This window comes from Melopsittacus undulatus, chromosome 16 (genome assembly GCF_012275295.1).
Source record: "Melopsittacus undulatus isolate bMelUnd1 chromosome 16, bMelUnd1.mat.Z, whole genome shotgun sequence".
Lineage (NCBI taxonomy): Eukaryota > Metazoa > Chordata > Aves > Psittaciformes > Psittaculidae > Melopsittacus > Melopsittacus undulatus.
This window is the reverse complement of record NC_047542.1, coordinates 150854-166918: the sequence shown is the minus strand read 5'-3', so window position 1 is coordinate 166918 and position 16065 is coordinate 150854. Positions and strand designations below refer to the sequence as shown.

The 16065-nt window shown below is 49.2% G+C and overlaps 2 protein-coding genes across 6 annotated transcripts; one reads left to right on the top strand and one right to left on the bottom strand.

The window, feature by feature from the left end:
• Positions 1-489: 489 nt before the first annotated feature.
• Positions 490-11093, bottom strand: LRIF1 (ligand dependent nuclear receptor interacting factor 1). 3 transcript variants are annotated; one of them, XM_034069855.1, is made up of 5 exons: positions 11007-11093; positions 8252-8327; positions 4665-6168; positions 2902-3180; positions 490-2089 (listed from the first exon to the last, which is right to left on the bottom strand). In XM_034069855.1, exons 3-5 carry the CDS (start codon positions 6153-6155, stop codon positions 1643-1645), a joined length of 2217 nt encoding a protein of 738 aa, XP_033925746.1. In that variant the 5' UTR covers positions 6156-6168; positions 8252-8327; positions 11007-11093; the 3' UTR covers positions 490-1642. The 3 variants fall into 3 exon arrangements, with proteins under 3 accessions (XP_033925746.1, XP_033925747.1, XP_033925748.1); XM_034069856.1 differs by having other exon boundaries at positions 11031-11062; XM_034069857.1 differs by lacking the exon at positions 8252-8327 and having other exon boundaries at positions 11007-11074.
• A 1174-nt stretch (positions 11094-12267) lies between these two features.
• On the top strand, positions 12268-15965 carry UBE2T (ubiquitin conjugating enzyme E2 T). 3 transcript variants are annotated; one of them, XM_034069789.1, is made up of 7 exons: positions 12268-12310; positions 12814-12957; positions 13224-13293; positions 13779-13884; positions 14849-14947; positions 15272-15355; positions 15766-15965. In XM_034069789.1, the coding sequence occupies exons 2-7, from the start codon at positions 12849-12851 to the stop codon at positions 15880-15882; spliced, it is 585 nt and encodes a 194-aa protein (XP_033925680.1). In that variant the 5' UTR covers positions 12268-12310; positions 12814-12848; the 3' UTR covers positions 15883-15965. The 3 variants fall into 3 exon arrangements, with proteins under 3 accessions (XP_033925680.1, XP_033925681.1, XP_033925682.1); XM_034069790.1 differs by having other exon boundaries at positions 12276-12344; XM_034069791.1 differs by having other exon boundaries at positions 12288-12327.
• The last annotated feature ends 100 nt before the right edge of the window (positions 15966-16065 follow it).

Below are 16065 nucleotides of genomic sequence, written 5' to 3'. Positions count from 1 at the left end.
GCTCTGGGATACTTGGGCTACAACACTGTAGGTCATGAGACCCTTCCTGCTCATCAGTCATTCATCAGGTGCCCATTTTCCTATGCTAAACTATGGGATTTCTGCCCCAAAACACCCCCTCCATGCACTGTGAACCCATGGATGCCCACCCTTGCTTGCTCTATCACAGGCACTTGCCTCTTATACAGTAATCTCCACCATTAAAGTGGTTAGCTCCATCATACACCTTCCTTCTTCACACATCACCATGTGTTTGGTGCATCATCTGCTCCTACACTTGGCCTATCTGATGCTCTTCACTTCAGGGACCACCTTTTCCTTCCCTTCCTGCCTCTCTACATCCACTGGAGTTTTTCCCACTGAGATGCATATTAGCAAGGAACAGACGGCTGATAGAGTCTACTGGGGTCTCCAAAGATGGATCTTAAAGCAACATCTTTCACCACAACCCTACACATGCACCAGGCATCCATGTGGTAATAGAAACCTTGCAGATGTATTTAAAACACAGAAAATAAAGAACAGAGATCAGCAATGGAGTCCTGCAGGGGTGAGAGATGTTGAATATAACCATAAATGGGACAGGAAAAACCACAGTGACCAATCCTGTTGGCAAAGCAGCCGTTCATGGCTGGTACAGCAAAAGAGAACTGCAGAACTCAATGCAAGACTCAAGGACATGGACAAGAGAGGGCAGTGAAAGGCATCCACACAACATGTGACAGAATATGTTGGGCAAACACACTATAAAGGTCTATAAAAACAATGAGAGCAAAGACTCTGAGTGAACATCCTCTCCTACAATCAGAACCAAAGAAGCACCAAACGAAGGCAGCAAGAGGCATGTTTAAATAACAAATTAATGCAAAAAAGATACCCCCCTGGATATAGAAATAGACCTTCTTTGCTTTAACAAGTTATTATTCAACATGATTCTGTTTTAAAAAAGTACACCTACCTCCTCCCCCCACAAAAAACCACCCCACAGCCAAACCTCAACATTGCACAACTAGCAAAGGCCTTATAAAGGCTTACAATAGGAAGAGAAACACATAACCTCCTAATTGTCAGCAGGGGGTTCTCCTGCTGCCACCTTCGCATCTGGAAGAGGGTTGGTATGAACATCATCTGTATTATCTGCCTGTAATTCCTAACTCATGTAAATAGCATTTATTAAACACTGACCATTGACCTTTCGTGACCATTGACAGGTCTCAAGTACTTATAAAAGTTGTCATGCACAGTAGGAAAACAAAAGAATCATTGACAGTTGGGGTTTGCCATTTACACTGAGTTCCTAAGAGACAGGCTATGGGACTCCATAGTGGGAAAGTTTATTTGCTAGGACTAATAGAGAAACCCCTCCATTCAAAATATAGAGAATGCACTAACAAAAAATGCCCATCTTCTGCATTCTTTAATATATTTCATGGTCCAGAAGCAGAATTTGATGGTCCAAGTCTTTTCTTTCTGGTATTTGAGAAACATGTTCTTTTTTTTACATACACATCCTATGTATTTTATCCTGTGTCTATTTTGTTCACATCTTCCATCTACCAGAAAACGTTTCTTGTTTCTGGAATAATGCCTTCTTAAAGTCACTGCAATGCAGATGAGCATGGGCCTGCTGATGAGCTGCAGTTCAGCTCTGCTGCATCTTCCTGCGCATCTCCTCCAGCGCCGCTTCCCGTTCCCTTAACTGCTGTTTGAGTCGTTCGATCCTTTCATCCTGGATGGTTTCATCCAAGTCTGGAGGAGTCAAAGGGAAAGCATCATTTCTGAAAGACCCTTCCAGAATGGAAGGGGCATCTTCAGAAGACACTAAAACTGGGATACATGAGTATGGAATGTCACTATATTGAGAGTCCAGGTCTTGCTCAGAGTCCCTCCCCAGAGATGACACAGTGATACTTTGCTGCAGTAAGACTTGTGGAGGTGAAGGACTTCTGCTATGGACACTGGAACTGGAGCTGGTGTTCTCTGAACTTGGACCTGTGGTTGATTTGACTGAAGTTTTCCTTCTCTTTCCAGTGGCTGAGGATTTTACCTTTCTTTTCTTAGTCAGATCCTCTTGTGGAGTCACAGTTTTCTGTAGAGCCAAGAAAACACACTTCTGTTAAACTGAGCATCATTCCACATTGTAACTAAACACAAATCACAAGCTATTTGTTGCAAGCTTCTTAGAATTACTACATGGAAGATGTTTCTTTAGCAATTTGAGCAAACACACCTCTGTGTTCAGAATCTTTCTAACAAAGATTCCCAGTTAACAGCTCCGGAACACTGAATTCCTTCCTTGGTGCACTTCTGCCTCTCCTGTACACACCTACCATCTCCTGCTGCTGCTTATATTTAACTGCAGTGCGAGACAACAACTTTGGGAACACTGTGGCTGAACAGAGCTACTTTGGATGGATAAAATCATTTTACTGCATTAAGATGGAAGTTCCTTCATGGAGAGAATCTTTCCAGAAGCACCCAAACAAGTTCTTGGCCAATATCAAAGGACCACGTTTATAAAGACGTTTGTAACTCTGAAGATCAGAGAGGTACAACAAAACCACACACGAGGATACCCTTCTTTGGAAGTCACCTCACCTCGTCGTGTGAGTGACTGAAGCACCTTAGAAGAGTGACACTTGACTGCTCTCAAATGAAACCACAAAAGAGGAGAAGGATTCTGGGACTACTCAAGTCATACTCAAGTCACCCAGATCCTTTGTGGCCCACAAACAAGATGTAGGAACGATTCTGACAGCGACCACCATCATTACTGACTTGCCCTGATGAATCTAGAAGCGGAAGGGTCCAAACCAACACCCAGCTCTGTACTGAATACACACATGGAGCTTTCTGAAGGTGTTGCTGTACACATTTTAGCACCGTAAGATTTCAAGATACCTTTTCCTCATTCACACATTCCTGGTGTTGCTTTGTTGTTTCCACATCTACCAATGATGAATCAACAGAATCGCTTTTCCTTTTCAAGCTGTTACTGGAGCAAACCCTTTCTTCTAGTTCCTCACAGGAGCTCCTTAATGGTATTCTCTTAAGGTAAACTCTCTCCTCCTTAGAGAGTCCAAATTTTTTCCTTAATTCCAAGTATTGTTTCCAATGTGGCTTTTCTTGCTGTTTGATTTGAATAAGCTTTCTTGGTGAATCCATCTTTCCACATTGGATCTGAAATACAGAAACAGTGAGAGCCCCATCAATCTCTCAATCTCTCTTCCCGCACACATGTAAGCTAAAAACTAGTTACTAGGGAGAGAGCTGAGCATTTGTGTTGTCTGCCATTCTCCAAGAGTTACACTTAACACAGCTTCATCCAACTTTTAGGAATTACATATATACGTATGCAGGCCTAACGCTCTTGTTAGTTACTTAAAACCCCAAGTACACTGTGAAACATCCAGAAAATGCAGAGTCCAACCAGCAAACACAGAAGTAAAAGAAGCAACAAGGAAATCACCTGTTCTACAACTTCTAAGTAACACAGGAAGGTGATGGAAGATCAGACAAGTGTTTTCACAGGGCCACATTTAGGCTCCTGAGTGCATCTTATACTTGTGTTGTGGTTGACAATGCTAAGCAAGCACCATTAGCCACCTCTGGTATCTAACATCATTGTAACCTGAGCTTCTGAACTTCAAGGTCAACCTCACATCAGTGTGTTGGACAATCCATGGGCTTGCAAATTCACAGACTACAAGCAGCAAACATTCGATGTTTCTCAGAGGTTAAAGCAACACCTGGCACCACACAGCACTAAAGGAAAAGAAAAAAGGCTATTTAACCAGATTTCAGGTGAGGAAGGATCCCAAAACAGTCCCTGCAACCTGTTCCAGTGATTAAACTTGGAATTTTGCACAAATATGCCTAGCTGCCATTGCTCTTCTACCTGCTCAACACAAGCTTCAGAATGATTCCTTTTATCTGAAGGCAAATTCATCCTAGCCTCTTGAGCAACTGAAACCTTGACCTCCAGTCTTCATGGGCAGAGGCTGGGGCATTTGGGGCTTTAAAAGAACATGTAGTTCCAGCCTGAAGGTGGAAAGCCATTAAGGATCACAAGAGTTTCTTCTGCCTGACATGAAACCATGAGTCATAGAAGGTGGATCCCTCCTCACCATGGCATGAAAGGAAGGCAGCGCAGTTGCCTTCTGACTGACTGAGTGCAACACCAGAGCTTGTCTCTGGGTGACAAACCTTGCTCGACCACCTTGGTTTCCACTTGTGTAGCTGCAAACTTCTCTAGTTCACATCACACCTACAACAGTCAACAGCTAGGCTTTGTGAATGTGTACCAACCATGTAAAGCAGGTGTCAAAGCATTGCAGATATGAAAGCACAACCAGGGCACAACCAACCAACAACTCTCCTATGGTTTCAGTTGTTTCTGACAGTGTGTCTTGTGAGAAAACACAAAGGCATCTTCTCCCTCCTTCTTCCTTTTCTCTATGTGTTTTCTCACTTGCATAGTACAATCTTATTGGAAATAAAAACCATTTCTTGACCAGAAACACACTTTAGATGAGCACATCCAGTGGCAGGATACCTGGTTACAAAAACCTGTGAACTTTTTAACAGCCATTTTGTTCAAATAGCTGCAGGACCATACAACAATTTAGCAGAGTGAGATGGACACGTGTATTGGAGAGAGTTACCTTTTGACAGCCTTCACTGAAAGCATCCTCTTGCTTAACCTGAAGTAAACCAGCCCTTGCTGCTTTGGGGGAATGGGTCTTTTCTTTGCCATTGGGGCACATGTTTTCCTGTGCCCCATCCACTCTAACGGGGGTCACTCCACTTGAAACACTTGTGTCGCAGAGCAAACTCTTTCTGTGGTTTACAGTGGAATCCTGCTGGTTAGCACTTGGTGTCACCGGAGCTGCAGGTGCAGATTTGACATCGTTTCTTAAGCCACTTGGGGAAGAGTCTGGAGATGGGTTTGGATCTTTCGGAGACAGGACCATTCCACTGGTTGTGGACAACATCAGGTTCATGACTTCACTGGTTATTTTGCTGACTGCAGTAGAGTCAATTAGTGTGGATGTCTCCTTTTTCACTGAAACATCAGAAGAGGAAGGTGCCTGGTTGTCAGCTTGGCCCGACAGAATGTCAGAGCTTCTTTTGGTCAACAGATAGACTTTCCCATTGTACATGACCAGAGCATTATCTCTAATAAGTGGGGTTTTGGTCTGGCTTCCACCAGCCCCACTAGAACAGAGGGGTAAAATATTTGCAGAGTTTACTTCTGCATGCTTCACATCTGACAGAGTCTTCAGGATCTTGGAAGCCAGGTTATTGGATGACTTCACGGGAATCAGGCAAGGCATCGGCGACTGGGAGCCTTCTTGCACAACCCATTTCACCGGCGTTTGCTGGCACTGCTGCCCATCAGATGTTACTGGCCCAGGAGAAGGACTACTTCCAATTTGGGTAGCTGTCATTATCCACGTCTGTGAACCGTCCGGGGCAGGTTTGGGGCGAACAGCTCGTAAGCTCGTAAGGGCTGTTTTCACTGTTTTCACTGGTGACACGTATATAACAGTTGGTATTTTTGCACCCCCATCTCGTCCAGCCACGTTTGTCGCTGGAGTTCCCAGGATTTTTTGCTGTACTGCAGGTGGTAAAAAAGAAGCTGGCATAGATTTCACTTCTGCATCAGCTGGGATCTGGAGGTGGAGGCCAGAAGGCAGGCTTGAAACCTTGAACGCAACAGGCAGCGTTTTTGGGTTGAGCACCATGTATGCTGTGTTACCCTGGTTGGACGAACTGCTGACAGCAGTGTACTGTAAAGACAGTTTGTCCACTGAAATACAACTGCTCTGGCTGTTCGCACCTGAGTTAGGAGTTAGGCTTTCTTTGTCAGAACCTGCCCTAAGACTTTCCTCTTTGTCCAATGTCCTTGCCAGAATAATCTTTCCAGGGCTGGGAGACTGAAAAACAGGTATCTTAACAGATGAAGGCGCAGTGGTATTGCCAAGCTGGGTCTTAAAAGTAAGATGGACCGGACTAGAAACACTCGCTTTAGAATCGTTTGCCATGGCTGGAGGCTGAACTATTGGCACAAAGCTTCCAGAAGCTTTAGGAATGGGAAGTAATTTCAGAAGGTTTTTTCCATCTTGTCCCGTCGTCTGAAGGACTCGGTACATACAACCTGCAACGCTTAACAAGACAAAGACAAGAGACAAGAAGGATAGTGTAAGTGAACACAGCACAGATATCTTCATTCATGTGCATCAGTGCATTGTACACACAGTGCTGCTACGCCTTGGAAGCTGATGAACTACTGAAAACTCCTGATCTTCTACTCAGTGTACATTTGGAGGCAGCATTTCAGAACACCACAGGCTATCTGAAAAACAATGGGCAACCTTTACATCCCAAAGTAGCAAGAAATGGCAGCCTTGAAACCCCTTACATTACCCTCCTCCTCTACTTACAGGCCCTTTTGTTCTGAAAGAGTCAAAAGCTCCCTCCAGATTTCACACAGAAGCTGTGTTTTTTATTTCCCATCTCCCTGCTCCTATTCATATCCCTGCTTAGTGCAGAAGCTTCAGGAAAAGGCAGCGGATCAGTTGTGTGGCAAGACAGAAGCAGAAATTACTGCAGAAATACATATAAAACAAGGGAATGAAGATGCAGAATACACTGACTTTGTGGAGTAGGCTGCAGGGTGACCAGAGGCCTACATCTCACCTGCCTGCTCATTCTTTAGGCAGATACAGACCACAAAGGTGGTGGTCTTCCAAGAGAGCAACAAAATGCTATGGAGATACAGGCGTTTATATGAACAGAAGCCTAAGTCTAGGAAGGGAAAGGCTTCAAAACTGAGGAGGAAGACAAGGAAACAGCACCAGTCAAATCCGAAGAGTGTATTTTGGTAGGTGAAGGTAGGAACTCACAAGAGCGGACAGACAGACAGACAGACAGAACCCTGTCCAACCAGAAGTTAGCTGTGATGTTTCAAATGTCAAGATTTTCCAAGTTCAAGATACTGGACTTGATATATATATTGCAAGATACTGGGACTCTCAGAAGAACAATCTAATGCCCAAAGCACTGCAGAAGCAACAGGGCACGTTGAGACCTGCATGAACAGAACAGCTTCCCCTCACTAGTAAAGAGGCCAAATGAACTGCAAGTAAGTTTCATAGTTTTGGTATCAGATCCAGAACAAAAAAGCAAAGCTGCCAACCCCACTCTGTCCCTTTGACTTTCTGCACGGATAAATGCATTGAGAACATGGACATGAGATTATTTCCTCGTACCAGTCCAGGTGACATCAATGTGTTGTGCTGTTTACCATCAAGTAGTTTGGACACACTGGCATTTTTTTCTGGCAGTGAAGCATTACAGTTTGGACTTCCAACCCAGCTTGGAACAGAGTGACCAGGAGATACCCATCATGTGTCCTGCTGATAGATCTCCTCAGGAAGGCAGTCAAGACATTGCCTTTTCCCATCACATGAAAAGAAGGATGCTGTTCACTCTCAGAGCTGGGCACTTCCTACTACAATCTGAGGGGCCACGTTCCCCTTGGTGGCCAACACAAATGACCATGCTATTGTCTGTCTACAGCACAAAGGCTTTAGACATACGGAGCTTTCCTCGCTGTAACCTCACCATTAACTCCCACACCCACCATTTTGGTACAAGGCCTCATTTCTAGGCATGCTGTGTGAAAAGGCAAATGTTGGTGTGACTGATCAGAGCCTTCTGCTTCAAAAATAGCCTCCTTAAAACAAAAACATGGGCAATACCCCACCTGGTTCTACTGGAAGCTGCCATCAGAGGTTTTAGTAGCAGAACAGAGTTGGATGTTTTGGCATCAGAAATGACAGTTGAGAAGGACGAACACAAATGATCTTATAGAAATACTTCTGCTTAAACAAAGAGCAGCTACAAGTATTTGTATGCTGGAACTTGAATAAAGCAGAAAGGACTCACTTCGAATCTCCCAGCACTACTGATAATGCAAAGTTAAGGAGACCAGCACTGAGCTCTTGGACAGCTTCTTGCATTTGTATCTATTCTATGCTTGGATCATTCAGTTGGCCTTGATGACTTTAAAGGTCTTTTCCTACTTGATTCAATGCTTCGTTAATAACCCCATGATCTACAATGTCAACTTCTACAGGTAAGAATTCATATTCTGAAGGCAAACTGAGAAGGAAATTTTCAGCAAGTTCCACAGCCATGGAGCTGTTGAACCACAGCAGCTTAAACAGAGCAAACGGGCACTTACCTCTGCTCAAACTAACTAGCACTGCAAGGAGGCATCAAAGGGCAGAAGAAACCTCCAAAGAGGCACGCTCCTTCACCTGTCAAAGCAAGGGGATACCTCTGACTTTTGGGCAAGAGGAAGGGGAGCAGCTCAGAGAGAGGGAGGAAGCAAGAAAAACAGAGAAGAAGAGAGAGATGAGGCAGAGGATGCACTGGCATGAAGGCTTTCTGCAGCGGCAACGCCGGTGTCCAGCGCTCGATTCCACTCTTCTTGTTTCTCCCTTGAGTCACCGTTCATCTCCTTTATGATGGGCTTAACCAATGGGTTTGACACTGTGCTACAAACAGGATCTTTTAAGTAGGCTGGGGAGAGACCTCCTTGAAAAATCCGGTTTGTCAGAGCTCCAGGTCATTCTGCTTCTCAGCATCACAAGAAGACAACAGCAGCTTCTGATCTTCACACTTCATGCACAAAAGAGCAAGGAACACCCCACCCCACCCCCCCCCAGTTGCAGTTTTCTGGGCAATAACATCCTTTTACCTGAAACAAATACTTACAGGATTGCAGGATCACACACACACAAAAAAAGGTAAAAGATAGACAAGAAGGAAGGAAAGGAAATGTTCAGAGACATTGAGGAGTTGTATTCACACGCATTCCCCCTTTGGAAGAGGAAGGCAAAGGGTCATTGTCAACGTTTTTAGATGCTTTTTCTACTCCATGTATCAGTTAGAGAACCCGCCACCATCTATAGCTCACATTGGTAAAGACTCTTCCAGGTGACACAAAGAAACAACCAGGCTGGGCCCTTCATATTACCCAAATTAAACCTTTTTTCACACATTATTGAGTGATGAAGAGGAGAGCTGGAAGCTGCCTTAGTTCCCTCTGCAGGCTCCTGCTGCTTTGAAGAACTGGCTTAATAATCCCTCAAGCAGGGTGAAAAAGGTCTTTCCATCCCCTTTTAGAAGTGTCAGATAATTTAGCTTTGGAACTGGCTGATTAAAAGCAATAATGATGGGAATTGTGTCCATCAGGCCAAGTTGTCCTTGAGGATTTCTCCCATCATTCTGCAGCAGTTTTTCCTTCTCCTCTTCATCCTCCTTCACTTCCCTACCCCACAAATAGAAGCCCCCTCAAATCTCATCTATTAACACTAATCCAATTGCAATGATACTGCAGCATGGCCCAAGGTCTAAAGACAAAGCCTGAGGAAAACCAGCTCATGGAAGTAAAAACTCAGTGGTGCACTGGGAGAAATCCTATGCCATGGCACCACAGAAACCACCAGCTTCAGGATTTCATCTTCCCTTCCCAAATCCACACATAAATCCGTGCCATTCAGGGTGGGAACTGTCAACGTGATGACATTTGCTTGACCAAAAAGGGTCATTATTTCCTTAGGCAATCTTGAAACCTTCCAAGTCAGCACCGGGCACGGCATTAAGCAGGATAAGACAGCAGAGCCAACAGAAAGAAATGGGAACGTTTCCTTACTCAGTTCTATCAAGCTGGCAGAATAAAGAGAGCAGTCAATGCTTCCCTCAGCTCAACAGAATTCCCATGAAGAAAACAGGAATTCTTCACTTGTTCCATCAGCCACCACCTGGATTGAGCCGTCTCATCCAAACGCATTTACTGCTCTTCCTAAGGAGCTCAAGGAACACCACAGGGAGTGTTCCAAACTTCACCTCCTGTCCATGATAAGGATAATCAGACAGGAGGTGCTCAAAGCTCTGTCAATTCTAGGTTCAATTCACCTTCCAAGTGGCCACAAGAAGCATCCCCTTAGGCAGAACCAAGGTGGTTTTTAGCCTGCCTTGCCTTCCAACCATTGCTTTAGGGCCACCCATCCACTATCTCTCAACATGGATAAAGCAAGCAAGGACCAGCAGCCACGACAGACCTCAACCATTCCACTTCCCTGCTTTTAATGGGTTCGGCTGTATCCAGAAAGCAGGAAAAGGACATTGACTCAACACTGGAAGCGTAAACCTGGGGACAAAGCCAGATTAACTGGTTGCCATGTGCCGTTATCTTACGTAGCCACATCCCATCCATGGATTAGCTGAAGGTTGAAGCAAAACAGGCTTTGTTATCATTACCCGCAAGGAATCCTGGCTGGAATTTAGGCCCAGGCCATTCCTAACGGCTCAGGGGGGGGATTTAAATATTCCTTTGTATTTATTTATAACAATTTAAATATTCCTTTGTATTTATTTATAAAAGTTTATTTAAATATTTTAGAGTTATTTATAAATATTGATTTAAATATTTTATGTATAAATATTTCTTTAAACCTATCTTTTTCTTTATAAATATTTATTTAAACGCACTTATTTATCTATGATTGTCATCCAAATAACAGCACCAGCAGCCATCTTTGACGCTCCTTTTGTATGGAAACTCTTCCACCCCCTCGGGAACATTCCAGAACATTCCAGGATTCCCGAGCTTCCTTCCAACCCCAGCTCTCCCCATGGCCAACCCTGCTGCAAACCCCATCCCGAGGCGCTCACCACCGGGAGCCCCGATCCCTGCTCCGTTCCCAACGCTGGGAATGCGGTTGTGGCATCACGGGAAGCCTGAGGAGCCTCCTCGGTGTTAACGGCGGATCCCCACGGTGATTTACACCCGCTCCCCTCCGAGGCCCTCCTCGCACCGGTACCTCCATGTGCCGGGATGAGGTGTGAAGCTCCGGTTGTGCCCCCCCCCCCCCCCAACCCCCGGGGCCGTGTGTGTCCCCCCCCCCCCCCCCGGCACGGGGGGTCCGTACCTGCGGGCAGGGCCCGGTACTCACGGCTGCGGAGCGGACATGGCACCGGCACCGGGCACCGGCCTCCAGCCGGCGCGTCACTTCCGGCCGCCCCGCCGGCCAATCGGAGAGCGCTGCCGTGAGGGGACTTCCGGTAACGGCGGCGCCGCCCAGCGGCGGTTTGAGGAGCGGCCGCTGGGGGAGCTTCCCGGAAGAACCGGAAGGGATTGGGAAAGGGGGGGAAGTGCTTCCGGTTCGGGAGGAATGGAGGCTTTGGGGACTGGTTTGGGGTGGAAATGACCGGTTTGAACACAGGAAATGGGCGGAAGTGGCAGATTTCGGGCAGGAAATGGCCAAATATGGGACAGAAAAATGCACATTTGGGGCAGGAAATGGTCAAACTTTGGGCAGGAAGTGGCCAAATATGGGGATGAAAATGGCCAAATTTGGGGCAGAAAATGACAGATTTGGGGCAGAAAATTGCAGAATTGGGGCAGGAAATGGCCAAATTTGGGGCCCCCTCTGCGGCGGAACGGACTGAGTCAGAGACCAATGTGATCAGACCAAAAGCCATTTATTGCAAAGCATTAACTCCATTAACTCCTAACTCCTAACCCTAACCCATGCCCATGCCCTGCCCTTACCCTTACCCTTGCCCTGCCCATGCCCTTCCTATGCCCTGCCCATGCCCATGCTCTACCCATGCCCATGCCCATGCCCATGCTCTACCCATGCCCATGCCCATGCCCATGCCCTGCCCTTACCCTTGCCCTGCCCATGCCCTTCCTATGCCCTGCCCATGCCCATGCCCATGCCCATGCCCTGCCCTTACCCTTGCCCTGCCCATGCCCTTCCTATGCCCTGCCCATGCCCATGCTCTACCCATGCCCATGCCCATGCCCATGCCCTGCCCTTACCCTTGCCCTGCCCATGCCCTTCCTATGCCCTGCCCATGCCCATGCCCTGCCCATGCCCATGCCCTTCCTATGCCCATGCCCTGCCCATGCCCATGCTCTACCCATGCCCTGCCCATGCCCATGCCCTGCCCTTACCCTTACCCTTACCCTGCCCATGCCCTTCCTATGCCCTGCCCATGCTGCACCCATGCCCCGCCCATGCCCATGCCCCGCCCATGCCCATGCCCCGCCCATGCCCCGCCCTCTGCTCTCCTCCAATAGCAGCTCACCTCCGCCTGGCGTTCAAACCGCCGCCACTCAGGGGGCGTGGCTTCGTCTTACCCAATCAGCGGCGGCGTGGGGCGGGGTTTCTCCTGGTTGCTAGGCGCCGGCGGAAGCCCCGCCCCTCCTGCCCGCCTCAGGCCGCGGGTGCGTGTGAGGAGGGGGTAATTAGGGCAGAGGGGTAATTACGGGGGGTAAATAGGGGAGAGGGGTAATTAGGGGGGTAATTAGGCGGGGGAGGGGCGTCAGGCTGAGGAGCTGTGGGGCAGTCCGGGGGGAGGCCAGGGTTAGGCCATGGTGTGCTGTGGGAGGGGAGGCCTGGGGGGGTTTATGTGTGCTGGGTGCTCCCTGTGGATGGGATGGGGGGGGGGGGGGGCTCTGCCTGTAACCCCCAAGCCCTAGGGCAGCTTTGGGGTGCCCCTTGCGTGGGGAGAGGGGGCACGGGTGGGTGACCCCATCCGGAGCACGTCTGGGGTCCCAGCATGGCAGGAAAGGGGGGGGGGGTTATTGGCCTCAGAGGGGTGGTCAGGAGCGGGGCTGGGTCTGCTCTCCCAGCCTGGAGCGGGTTCATCCCCTTGGCCGGGAGGAGCCGCAGTGTGCATTAACCGCTGTTATTTAACGCTGTTGTTGTCGCCATCCCGTTGGGGCAGCGAGAACCCCGGAGCGGCCTCTCCGAGCGGCCCCAATGCAGAGAGCATCGCGGCTCAAGAGGGAGCTCTCGCTCCTGAGCACGGAGCCGCCTCCGGGCATCACCTGCTGGCAAGGGGCAGAGCGGGCGGACCAGCTCCGAGCACGTACGTAGCCCTCGGGGGATGTGCTGCGGTCTGAGCCCGGGTTTGGTGGGTACCATCGGCTTTGATGGGTTACGTGGATGCTCCGGGTGGGAGGCTTGGCTTGGGTTGGCTTTAAGTTTTGGTTGCCGTGGGGTGGAAGTGGTTTCACAAATGACATCTTTGTGCCTTGCTCTTGGACTTAAGGGGTCTGTAAGCGCTACAGATGCTGGTGGATGAGTTGCAATGGGTTTGAATGTAACGCTTCTGTCTGAATCTTGCTTCTAAAGAACTCGTAGGAGGGGCAGGCACGCCCTATGAGAAGGGGATATTCGACCTGGAAATCCTTGTTCCTGAAAGGTGAGTGGGCAACGACATCTAGTGAGGCAGCTGCGGTAGTGCTGCTCTCGGTTAACTGAGGTGAGATCCTTGCTGTAAGTGCTGCCTTTAGGTCTGTCTTTGATGAGAGGCGAAAAGAATGGGGTGGATTACATGAGAACCTTCATTTAAGGAACATCATCAGCTGATTTCCATGAGCTGCTGTATTTGTTTCACATGGGACATTCTCTAGTGTGTCATTAAAAGCACAAGGACAAGATCCCTGCCTCCTCATAGAGCCTCAAAGCTTCCTGGAAAGGAGCTTGTTCCTGACTGGAAAGCTTCTTCCCATGTTTGCTTTGTGGGAAGGGCTAGTGGGATGTGGTGAAGGCAGAGCCTTACCTCCTCCAGGCATCTGCAGGGAAGGATGCCACTTACTACATGGTCAGGGGAGGGAATGATGCCATTATTGGGTGCTGCTGTAGAGAGGAAAGTTACTTTATGTTTCTTGACCCTTGTCCTTAAAGGTACCCCTTTGAGCCCCCCAAGATTCGCTTTCTGACCCCAATTTATCATCCTAACATTGACTCTGCTGGGAGGATTTGCCTGGATGTTCTTAAATTACCACCAAAGGTAAGAGAGCTCCTTGGGCCTGAGCACGCCAGTGACCTCCTTGTCTTGTTCTTGTAAAACCCTTCTTGAATGTCTGTTTGCTACTGACTTATTTATGCAGGAGCACGGGAATAAAGCTTTTGAGCAGCATCTCCTTTGTTTAGAGACTAGAACATGATCTTTGCTTCTACAGAAGGTTTTAGGGACTGCTGTCAGAAGGCATTAGGTGGTTCTGTGGATATGGGTTACCCTGGTCCCACCAAGCAGAGCCAGGGAGGATGTGGCATCAGTCAGGCTTCCTCAGAGAGGCCATCACTGCCTGGGTGTTGAGGGGGCTGAAGTGCTGCACATCCTGAGGCAGCTTGTAAGCAGATGAGGTTTAAATGCCAGTCCTGAGGCTTCTCTAGGCAGCCCATGGGCATGTTTCATGGAACCCCAGCCTGGTTGGGGTTGGAAGGGACCTCAAAGCTCCTCCAGTTCCAACCCCTGCCACAGGCAGGGACCCCTTCCACTGGAGCAGCTGCTCCAAGCCCCTGTGTCCAACCTGGCCTTGAGCACTGCCAGGGATGGGGCAGCCACAGCTTCTCTGGGCACCCTGTGCCAGCGCCTCAGCACCCTCACAGGGAACAGCTTCTGCCTCAGAGCTCAGCTCAGTCTCCCCTCTCTTGGGCAGGTTCAAGCCATTCCCCTTGGCCTGTCCCTACATCCCTTGTCCCAAGCCCCTCTCCAGGTTTCCTGCAGCCCCTTTAGGCACTGGAGCTGCTCTCAGCTCTCCCCTTCTCTTGTCCAGGCTGCCCCAGCCCAGCTCTCTCAGCCTGGCTCCAGAGCAGAGCTGCTCCAGCCCTCGCAGCAGCTCCATGGCCTCCTCTGGCCTCGCTCCATCAGCTCCAGGTCCCTCTGGTGCTGCTGCCCCAGAGCTGGATCAGGGCTGGGGGGGGTTCCCAGGATCCTTTCTAACTGCTGCTCTCACCCCATTTCCTTGCAGGGTGCATGGACACCTTCCTTGAACATCTCCACTCTGCTGACCTCCATACAGCTGCTGATGGCAGAGCCCAACCCCGATGACCCTCTCATGGCATCCATAGTGCGTGAGCTCTTCCTCTCTGCAGCTGCAGGCACAGACAGGGCAGGAGCAGGGTGCTGGGTTTGGGCTGTCCTTCCCCTTGCCCTGCTCTGGATTAACACACAAGCAGCAGGGGCCTGGGGGCCTGCCTGTGCTGCCCAGGGGCAGCTGGAGCAGCTCTTGTCCTGCCAGTGCAGGCAGCAGCATGTATTCCTTCAGCAGACACTTCATGTGTTGTGCCCTGTGCTCGCAGGGGGGTTGATCGGGTTTAAAGGTCCCAAAGTAAGACCTTAGGCCCAGCTTCATGTCTGCATGAAGTCAGATCTCTCTTTGCCTCATGTTCAGTCTTCAGAGTACAAGTACAAAAAGGAGCTTTTCCTGCTGAATGCCAGGGAGTGGACTGAGAAGTATGCGAGCCAGCAGAAGAGGGTAAGAAGCACCCCCCACGTGAGCAGCCCTTCTTATCCCTTTGCCTTCCATAGTCACTTTGTGCAGTGTTCCTCTCCCCTCCCCTTCTGTCCCGTGGTTTGGATGCCTTTAATTTGGTTATACTTTACTTAAGATCATTAAAATGCAACGACTCTAACATTGGGTTTGGGATGTCTCTAGAGAAGGAGACTCTGCACCCCCCTGGACAGCCTGTCCCAGTGCTCTGCCACCCTCCATGGGCAGAACCACTTGCTGTGCTTCAGTTTCTGGCCATTGCTCCTTGTCCTGTCCCTGGGCACCACTGGGAAGGGTCTGGCACCACCTTTGAGCTATTGATGGGATCCCCTCTCAGGCTGCTCCGGACCCACCAGGCCCAGCTCCATGGTCACATCCTGCTCCTGTTATCACAGGCTCTGGGAGAGAAGCTGGACCCCAGTGCCACGAATGCCCCCGAGGGAGGTGCTGCCCCGAAGAGGAAAGGGAGCAGCATGAGCAAGAAGGAGAAGAGCCCTCGCCTGGAATCCTGAATGGGGTTTGTCCTTGGGGCTCTGCCCTTCTCCCTGTGCACAGCTGGGCCTCGGTGCTGGAGCTGCAGCACCTTTTCCTAGGGTTCCCCCCCCCCCCCCCCCCCATGGAATGTTCCATTGTGTAAATAAACCAGAAAGCTTTACCTGGATTTCTGGTTGGGGGGGGGCAGTTTATGGGATATC